The sequence below is a fragment of the Mandrillus leucophaeus genome, unplaced genomic scaffold (genome assembly GCF_000951045.1).
Source record: "Mandrillus leucophaeus isolate KB7577 unplaced genomic scaffold, Mleu.le_1.0 Scaffold123, whole genome shotgun sequence".
Classification (NCBI taxonomy): Eukaryota; Metazoa; Chordata; class Mammalia; order Primates; family Cercopithecidae; genus Mandrillus; species Mandrillus leucophaeus.
The window spans coordinates 4713446-4724151 of NW_012100654.1; the positions used below are offsets into that span (position 1 = coordinate 4713446).

The window sequence follows — 10706 nt, forward strand, 5'->3', positions numbered from 1 at the left end:
GTTGAATTTGGCAGTGGCTAGATTTATACAGGACCACTCTATATACTCATTCAATAAATATTGCAGAGCATTTGCAGTACACCAGCCCTCAGTGTGATAGAGTGGTAAGACAGACAGAGTCTTGGGCTTACAAGGAGGTTACAGTATACTGGAGGAACACAGAAAAATATCTGGGAGTGTAATAAGGGCTGGGCATACAATTGAAATAGGGTGATGTGATAGACATAGAGTGGCTACTTTAGGCTTGGAGGTCTTGAAAAGCCATCTTTTAAAACTTAACATTTAATTTTGATAAAGAAGAGCCAACTATGTGATGAACAAGAAGGGGAAGAGCAATAAGCTCCTTGTCTTATTTACTAGTAAGATTACTTTCTACTGTGAGCTTTTTAATGATAGAGAATTTGGCTTCATTATATTATTAATCATCTTACACGTTTCTACATGTAAAGATTGTCCTACCTTTGTGTAACTTCTGGGGAAGTATGGTTAACTTAATAACTTGGCCATGGTATCTGTTACCTTTGTTTCCTTTGAATTAAGGTTGATAATGTATTATATGTTCTTTTTGTTTGTGATCCCAGGGTGGTGTCATCACTTCTGACATGATTGAAATGATATTTTCCAAAAGCCCAGAGCAACAGCTTTCAGCAACACAGAAATTCAGGAAACTGCTTTCAAAAGGTGAGCTATGAATATGTTGAGTATATTTTTTCATCTCTCTACAAAATTACTTTCCCATAATCTGTTTTTCATACCACAGATAATTTGTTTTGGAGTATATTTATCAATAAAAGGATAAAAGCGTAGACATACATGTAATTGTGAACCATGCCTAAATTTTAAGTTTCCTGTGTATTTGTGGGATCTTACCAGGATCAGAAAGCAAAATTATTTTCATTTTTGGGTTATTTTATAAAAGACCTTATAGAGAATAGTAGTCAGTATCTCATGTTAATTCAAATTGAGAGATTAACTTTTTTTTATAGAGGAACTTTAAAAATATTCCTTGAAAGAGCTATGATTGTTGATTTTAATGTCAGCAATTTACCACTGAAAGTTAAGAATGGATTTACTGGTGGGCAGGGTGATTACTTTTTTTTTTTTTTTTTTTTTTTAAGACGGCTCTGTCACCAGGCTGGAGCACAGGCTGGGCACAATCTCAGCTCACTGCAATCTCCAACTCCCTGGTTCAGGCAATTCTTTTGCCTCAACCTCCTGAGTAGCTGGGATTACAGTTACATGCCACCACGCCCAGCTAATTTTTGTATTTTTTTTTTTTGTATTTTTAGTAGAGATAGGTTTTCACCATGTTGGCCAGGATGATCTCGATCTCCTGACATCGTGATCCGTCTGCTTCTGCCTCCCAAAATGCTGGGATTACAGGCATGAGCCACTGCGCCCAGCCAGTAGTTACTTTTTTTGGTATAATTAGTGTAGAATGGAATCTGATATTTGTTATCAACCTGGGCAAGTAAAAAGAATTCTGAACCAGATTATAATGTTGGTAGTAAATACTTAAACCCTCCAGTATAAAGTTATGGTTGTTTAGAGTCATTGGTGATTAAAAAAAATTTAATATATCCCTTGAGGTTAAGTGGAATAAAAAGCTACCACTATAGACGAAAAAAAAAATTGTCTTTTGCAGACTGCTTATTAAAAATATTTGAAGGAAATGTATACTTCCTCACCCCTTTAAAAAAAGTCTTATCTCTTTCAACATGCTAAGCCTAATGGTTTTCTTCTGTAATGTGCTTTTTTTTTTTTAAGGGCTTTCACCATTCTACTACCTTCCTGCATGTATTCTAGTTTGCCACCATCCCTCTTAAAAATGTGGTAACTAGAATCCAGTATTTCAGATATGTTGTTATTTATTTAGGGTATGGTGAGAGGTTACCTTCTTTGCCCTGAGAGTGTCTGTTTTGATAATGTAGTCCAAGGTAGCTAGTTATTTTGATAGTCGTGGCATAGTAATATTTTGTTGAATTTTCAGCAAACTAAACTCCCTAGTGCTTTTCTTTTTGAACTGTTGTAGGTTTTGTTTGTAAAGTCATGTAGATTTTTTAAAATTGTGTTTTAAACAATTTAGATGCTGAACTTTGCTTTATTTCTGTTTTTTGTTGTTGTTGTTGCCTATTCTGACTTATTGTTGTTCTTTTTCTGTGTTATTTCTGTAACTCAGCGTATTAACTAGTTTATTGTAATCATCAAATTTGTTTTTGTGTTTACCTGAGTGGTTAATAGAAATGTTGAACCAGGTAAATGGCATGTCATTAGAGTCCTCTCCAAATTAACATTGTACCGTTAGTCATCTCTTTCAGTAAGGCCATTGACTTGGGTAAGAGTCTCCCTAGTAGTATTGTGATCTAATTGCTGGTTTTCTGGCATTGCCACATGCATATTATCAGTAACTTTGTCAGTCTCTGACTGAAGTTATTAATCTGATTGTCTATGACATTTCCTTCCTATTTGCCTTATAAGTTTTGATTGAGTGACATCATTTATAGGATACTGTATTATCATGAATGAAAGTGAGATTAAGTTGGCAGGTCAGTCTTCGTAAATTCTTGCTAGCTCCTACAGGTAAACAATTAAATTCTACAGGCCTACTGAGAATCTTGTAATGCAATTCCTTAAGACGATTTACAACAGACAAGAGCAGTTAGACCTAAAACCCATGTATAGGAAACAGGCTAGAAGGAAGTATACCAGAACAGTAACAATGGTCTTTTGAGGGTTTTTTTGCCCCCTGGTTTCTAGGTTTTCTAAAAAGTGGATGCAGTAATTTTAATTTTTAAGAATTCTTCCCATCCTTTATTCCTATATTGAGACTTGTCTTCATTGTGAAACCTTTCAGACTACCCTATCCTCAAAGTGATAAACCCAATTTGACATTTCATTTGTTTTGGATAGATTTCGAACATGAGAGATGGTAAATGGAGGGAGGGATGTTAAGGAGTTTTGAGTGTCAAGTTCTTGCATTGAAATCAAAGGACTTTTTTTTTTTCTTTTATTTTATGGGGAAACAGAACCTAACCCTCCTATTGATGAAGTTATCAGCACACCAGGAGTAGTGGCAAGGTTTGTGGAGTTCCTCAAACGAAAAGAGAATTGTACACTGCAGGTGCGAATAATTTTTATTTATTGCCTCATAACTTAATTCCCTTTGAAAATTTTTATTTTGTACACAAATTTGTTACTAATTTTTATCTGTATGAAGAATTAAGTTTGTTTATAATGATATTCCTGACAACTGCATTGCAAGCTGCTTTTATAGCTTTGTTAACATGTAGGCCTTCATTACATTCTTTATAATTCTTGTCATTTTTAATCATTTAAAATGTTTTTTGATTGTGGATAATACTTCTCTAATCGGGAAATGTTTACAGCAGAGGAGCCATTACAGCTAGGAACTTAAGTGTGGGCTACATAAACTTTGTTTTGAGGGAGTTTTAAATGATACTTGGTGACTTTCTCAGGATGGTGTAACATGGGCTAGATCAGAGTCTCATTAATTCCCAAATCTGTTCCTAATTAATTCTTCCTCCACCCCACAAAAAGCCAATAAGGAGATAACCTTGTCAGGAATCTGTGTCCTTACTGCTGTGTCAGTTTAGGCTTTCAGTACTCTACTATATAAGAGATTCCAAGAGGAAATTTTGTAATCTCGATTCAGAATTTTGGTTTTTTTTCTTCTTCTTTTTCTTGAGACAGAGTCTTGCTCTGTCGCCGGTGCTGGAGTGCAGTGGCAAGATCTCAGCTCACTGCAAATTCCATCTCCCAGATTCAAGTGATTCTCCTGCCTCAGCCTCCCATGAAGCTGGGATTATAGGCGGCCGCCACCACGTCCGACTGATTTTTGTATTATTAGTAGAGCCGGGATTTTGCCATGTTGGCCAGGATGATCTTGAATTCCTGACCTCAAGTGATCCACCTGCTTGGCCTCCCAAAGTGCTGGGGTTATAGGCGTGAGCCACTGTGCCCAGCCAGGAATTCAGTAATTTTCATAAGAAAAGAAACCAACAGTCAGCTGACTGTCATCCTGGAAGTTATCTAGAAATTCTAAAATACTATTTCCCCCCCGCCCGGATAAAGTTGGGTTTTTAGTAAACTGATGATTTTTTAGTAAACTTCTCTGGAGTAACCAACTGAGTCAGTGCCTTTATTAGTAACAAATATATGTGATCCCTAAATTCTCACCTCTAGGATCTAATCTCAAAGGCTTAGACCTTGAGACTATGTAACTACAAAAATTGGTTAGATGCCAAGTTGATCACAAAATGGGATTATCTTTCTAAGAAGATATTGGCCAAAAACTAGTTAATCATAGAGATATCCCCCATCCCTTGTGTGCTGTTCTTTACTCTGAGACTGGAACCATGTAGACACTGGGGCATTTTTGTAAATGATAGCTCTTGTCCCCACGTTCCTTACTGTCCACACCATTATAGATTATTCCTACAACTTGATGATTTGCCTTGATGTTTTCTCTCCTTTCCTCCTATCCTTTCTTTCTCTTTGTTTTACACTCTTTGTTGCGGTGATGAGTTCCTTCCAGAGGAAAAACAAGAAATCCAGAAAAGGTAGAGTACTTCAATGTCCCATCAGTTTTTCTTCTCCAGTTTGACATTTACCAGTTCCCATGCTCATTTGAATTAAGGTTCTGTTTTGCTAGCTGCCTCCTGGATTGTAATTCTGGTCCCCATCTAAGGCCAGGATCATCAGACACCTGAAAAATAATCACGTTCACCCTGAGAGCAAGGGAAGAGAGAGACTTTTCTCAGGAAAAAAGGAAATCCAGACAAACAACACTGCAGAGAACAGAGCCTGATCCCCTAAGCAACCTGCCAAGAACCAGAGGGACCAAATGAGGAACCTTACTGCAGTTTATCATTTGAAATGCTTTGTAGGAAGAGGGAGGTAGGGAAAGTTATTTTGTTCGTGCTGAAAAAAGTGTTTCTATCCTGTCTCTGGGAATGAGAGTAGATGAGAGATACTGAATTTACTCCTTGATCTGGCAGTTTTTATTAGGTGGTTGTGGAAGTCTAGTTCTTTTATGCATTAAAGATAGATGGTATATAACCTTTCAGATCTAAAATGAAAAAAGTCGGAGAAATGGATCTTTCCACATCTCTGCATTCCCTTGTACTCCTTAAAAAGTACAAGTATATTCTCAGACAGTGCCCTCTTCTGGCTAAGACATTCTACATCTTTTTTTAATTCGTTACTCTGTAATTGTGGAACTTGTATTTTAACACATCTAAAGATGAAAGCCTTCAGAAATCTCTAATTTGTTTCTACGTAAACTCCCAGATTCCACCCTTGTGCAAACTAATAATTAGGCTGAAATATTGCAGAATGATTCCTCTGGAAGTGATAACTTCATGATTTTATGAGGATAGTCTTAGCTGTCCTAAGACTGAGAAATAACCAACCTGTTTGTTATCTACGGGCCATCTATCTCTAGCTTTTTTATGTGCACATTTAAGGACACCATGGTGTTCTTTCTCCACTGTGACTAGTGGGGACCTTTGACCACCTAGAAGCAAGAAGGGCAAGTATATTGAGAGAGACCTTAAAGCCAGGAGACTTGTTGCTCTACCATGTTTTCAAGTAATTAGACATGCTCTGGGAAGCTTGGAGGTTACTCCTTCCTCTGTCTTCTTGGAAAGCACACAGATGTAAGCTATCCCTGATACTTTTACCTGCTTACTAAAAGTTGAATAGTGCAGCTTTGGAATAGGGCTTTTGTCATTTCTCTTCCAGAAGGAGAGTCATACTGTGTGGTGCCAAGAGGAAATTTGATGGCTCAGCTCACTAATAAATCTTGTGAACAAACTTAATTTCTTCATTCCATAGATAAAGAACTGTGAATCCTAGTGAAGGGTCTTTTTATGTTCTTTCTGGCTTCCCAAGTCAGGAAGGTACCTCAAACCAGGGAGATAAAAGTGCCTGCTTTGAGCATTGCTGCCCAGGTACTGAAGGTGAACATGGGTGGAATCTAGGATTTTGGAAGCAAACAATGCCTTTTAGCTAAGAGCATTCTCAAGCTCAGTGACATCTAGGTCTCAGATAGACTTGAGCCCTTGTCATGAGACTGGTCTGGTTTACGGCATGGTCTGTGAGCCTATTCTGTTGGTTCTTTGAGTCCAGGCCCAGTATCTTTGTACTGTCCTTTGCAATGCTGAGATGTGGCATTCCCAAACTTTCTTATAGAAGCTTATAAAAATAGCTAGAAATAAATATATTGCCTTCTGTTTCCAAATATTAGACAGATAATCCTTGAAAAATTGTAAATTTGAATTACATTGGCTTAGTTTCCCCTTTTCTGCCTTTCTTGTCCCCTCTAAAAGCTTAATGTGATAAACTGCAGTAAGCCTTCATCCTCCTGTGTCTTTTCCCATCTTCATTGATCTCTCTGCCTTTCCTGGAAAGTTGCTCAGATGACTCAGGCAGTGTTCTCTGCAGAGTTTGCAATCTGGGTTTATTTTTCTGATGTGAGCCTTTCTTTTCACTTGCTCTCCAGGTGAGCCTGGCATTTGCTAGGAACCAGAGTGGAACCGGCAAAGTGGCCAGCAACAGAGTCCTGATCCAAATGGAGAAAGGGAACCAGGCGTACCTCAACCTGGAGTGGGAAACTTGATAGGAGGTCAGAAGTACTTCAGCTTTGGATTCTCATTTTCCTTATTTAAGGAACTGAGCGCCAGAAGGTAGAGACTAAGAAAGGGAAGAGAGAAAACATCAAACCTTCAGTGTGCAGATTTCAGTTGTAGCCTTATTTAGTGAGTTCAGGACAGTGAAAAATAATGAGTGGAATTACAGTTTGTAAGTAGTTACAGCTGCATGATAGCGTGTTTCCTTGTATGGTGCCATTCTTGGATATTAAGAATATAATAGTTTAAAACAATAAAAGAAGTGAAAATTTTATTTGGCCACCATTTGTTACTTCAGCAATACCATTTCTTAGATTTTTTTTTTTTTCCAGGTTAATGATTTCCTCGTAGTAGGGTTGCTTACTTTAATTAATTTCTTTGGCTGTTTCTATCATCACTTTATGCATATGTGTTTGCCATCAATTCTAGGCTTTCCCATTTCACAACTATTTCTTGTTAAATTCTAATCTAGTACCCAAGGCTGAAACATTTAGAAAAAAAAAAAAAAACAAAAATAGATGGCAAATCTCAGTGGAGTACAGCTTTAAAGTATAGACTATGATGAAAGGGAAGTTATGTAGTTTAAAGTACATCTAATTTTTAAAAACGTATACTTAAATACGTTTAACAGTTACTTCTTCTAACATTAATAGAGACAGACCTATACTCAGGGAAATTCTGTTTTTTACTCCCCCCCCTCATACATATATGGATACATGCATAAACATACATATATATCACACATGTGTAGATGGGTGTAGAAAATTTCACAAATACAGCTTGATTAGCTTTCACAAAGTGAAAACAGCAAAGTAATCAGCACCCTGTGTGTTTTTATTGCCTTTTTAATGCATGAATATGGTTGTATTTTCAGTGGTCCTCTTGTTAGAGTTACCCATTTACTTCTATCCCCAGTAATAGCAAAGATGTTATTGATTTTCATTCCTGAATTGCATTCAGAGGTTATCATCATTGTGTACTACTTAGTGATGAGCATAACTGGCATGTTATTCTTTTGCTAAGATGTAATAATTTCTCTCTCTTTTTACCATCTGTATTCAGGCTGTTATTCACTTATTTTTCATTTTCTTAGTCATTGTCACTTGAATTGTTTTGCTTTTGTATTTTATTAACTTGTGTAGCTTCTGGAATTCTCCCTCATTTCCCCTGAGATCTTTGGTGCTAAACTCAAAATAGCAGTTTGAATGCTGGCACCAATTAGTATTCTAAGTAATTTTTTCTCACCAATAACTCTGTACTATATCCCTATGTACCCAGGTTATAATTATAATTTATTTGCATCCAAATCTCACTGTAATCTTTTTCTTTTATACAGACGGTGTGTATTCTGGTCTTATTTTTTTTCCAGATTACTTTTCCTTACAGTTTCCTTTTATTTGACTTGATGTTTGCAGTATCTGAGGACTGTTTATTGAACTTTGAGCCTGCCTTGTGGTGGGACAGTTTGCTTTTTATACTTACATCATATGACTCTGGTTTACAAATTAATTTTCCTAGTAAGCAAAAGAAACTACATTTTAGGTGAACTTGTTTTTTCTTTTTTAGTATAAATAATCTGGCATACTGTTATTTAAAATTTCTTGCACTAGATATCCAAACTACAGGCAATTGAAATATTTCTGGGTCAGCATTATGTTTCAGGAAACTATGACTGGGCTTCATAATGTATTAGATTAGGAGGCTGTAACAGTCCTTGTCTTGGACTGTGTAACATTACTCGAATCATTAGTCAAATTGTTGGATTTTTTTGGATAGTTTCCTCATTTGTACACAAGAAAAGCCAGATACCTTACATCTCTGGGTTATTGTAGGGATCCTCTGCGAGTATGTGAATAGTACTTTGAAAATATAAAGTGGCCGGGATCACACCTGTAATCCCAGCACTTTGGGAGGCCTAGATGGGAGGATGACTTGAGGTCAGGAGTTCAAGACCAGCCTGACCTACATGATGAAACCTCGTCTCTACTAAAAATACAAAAATTAGTCAGGCATGATGTTACATGCCTGTAATCCCAGCTACTTGGGAGGCGGAAGTTGCAGTGAGCTGAGAATGTGCCATTGCACTCGAGCCTGGGCAACAAGAGCGAGACTCCGTCTCAGAAAAAGAAAGTATAAAGTACGGTACAAATGGGAAGTTTTAATTCAGACGTACTGAAAGGGTCGGAGTGTTGTTTTCATTAGTAATTTAATCACAGGGATAAATATGGGAAGAATTTTTATTTCATGGTACCTGGGGTTTAATGTGCAAGTCTCCAGAATTTTTGTTATAACAAAAAGGGACCAGATACGGGCTCCTTAACTGAAGTGCTCCTACTCTGGGCCTCCCTGCTGCTGCTAAACCCCCTTACCTCACTCATGTGTGTCACTTTTATAGTTTTCTTTGGAACATCCATTGGTTATGTGTCTTCCGCTATGAATTTTGTATCATTAGCATAGCTTTGAATGTGATTTGATCAGATTGCCCATTTCCTCTGTCTTCCTCTATTCCCAAAGATTAATGAATTTAGTTTTCTACCTGACAGCTACCTTTTAGTTAATCTGGAAGCTTAGAAGAATCACAGGTCATTTGATGATGACTTGTTATTGTCTCTGATTTAAAGGACATACCATGGAATTTTTCTTTTTTTCTGCGTATTGCTTTATTAAATAGAAGAGAGAACGGAGGAAGAAACAATCTGAAATGTAATTAAGAATTCTTAACTAAATAGAGTACATTATTGGATTTCTCAATATTAGGCTAAAGAGTCAAGTTAGTGTTAGAGATATATTTTAGTGTAGTATGCTCTATTTTTTGTTGGCCATAATTTCCTTTACATCTTCTGTTTATCAGTGCTATAATGCTATATATCAACCTTTAGTCAGTTTACCTTCATTTTTCCCTCCCTATTAAGAATGCCCAAAAAGTCCTGTCTCTGTATTTTGGTTTGGAGCCCTCTTATTTATTGGAAGCTCTTATGCTTTGAAGTTGTCATTTCTTTTCATTATGTGCTGTTAACTCCTTTCACCTACCTAACATTTGATACCTTTTGCCTTTTTCACTGTGCCTATATTTTATGTTTCACACTAACATTCTCTCCCCATTTTACTTTGCCCATTCTACAGAAGTTTGTAAATCTTTTTTTCTTTTTTTTTTTTTTTAAGATAACATACATGGTACAGGTTAAAAGGCACATAAAGCTTTCCAGTGAAAAATGTCTTTTTCATCCTTGTTCCCTAGTTACCATGACCCTTCCATGCAGGCAACAAGTATTTAGTTTCCTATAACTCCTTCTAGAGATAATCTGTGCAATAAGTAAATTAATGCATGTATTCCTTTTTAACGCTTTTAGAAAATATGGTATAATGCCATATTAATGTACACTGTTTGCATTTTGTTTTCATGTATATCTTGGGAGATCATCCCATATCAGCATATGTAACACTTCCTCATTCTTTTTATGGTGTCATGTTTACTCTTTCTTGAACTGAAATTTTAGACACCCTGAATATTCTTCTAGGTTGAGGTGTCTCTTCTGGATGTTCTTTTAAAATTAATAAAGTACTCAACTGATAGGTTACGTGCAAATAATGATCTCAGAATCTTTTTTTCATGTACAGAAAATGTTACTGTTATAAGTAAATAAGCTTTTACATTCTAAAATGATAATGAAAATTATTTTTATCTTTATAGTTTGAATCAGCTTGGGTACTGACAAATATTGCTTCAGGAAATTCTCTTCAGACCCGGATTGTGATTCAGGCAGGAGCTGTGCCTATCTTCATAGAGTTGCTCAGCTCAGAGTTTGAAGATGTCCAGGAACAGGTAAAAATGAAACAAAAAGAAGCAGGTGAAAGAAATTTTTCGGCTGGGCACGTCGCTCATGCCTGTAATCCCAACATTTTGGGAGGCCGAGGTGGGTGGATCACAAGGAGTTCGAGACCAGCCTAGTCAACATGGTGAAATCCTGTCTCTACTAAAAATACAAAAATTAGCTGGGCGTGGTGGTGTGTGTCTGTAATCCCAGCTACTTGGGAGGCTGAGGCAGGAGAATTACT

At 36.7% G+C, this 10706-nt stretch overlaps 1 protein-coding gene across 1 annotated transcript in view; it reads left to right on the top strand.

Annotated features, from left to right (window-relative positions):
- Positions 1-10706, top strand: part of KPNA1 (karyopherin alpha 1 (importin alpha 5)) — a 76906-nt gene that overhangs the window by 31402 nt on the left and 34798 nt on the right. Inside the window, exons 3-5 of the mRNA XM_011971570.1 lie at positions 582-681; positions 3027-3121; positions 10342-10473. Of these exons, the coding sequence (XP_011826960.1) occupies positions 582-681; positions 3027-3121; positions 10342-10473 (327 nt within the window). The remainder of the gene's footprint in view (positions 1-581; positions 682-3026; positions 3122-10341; positions 10474-10706) is intronic.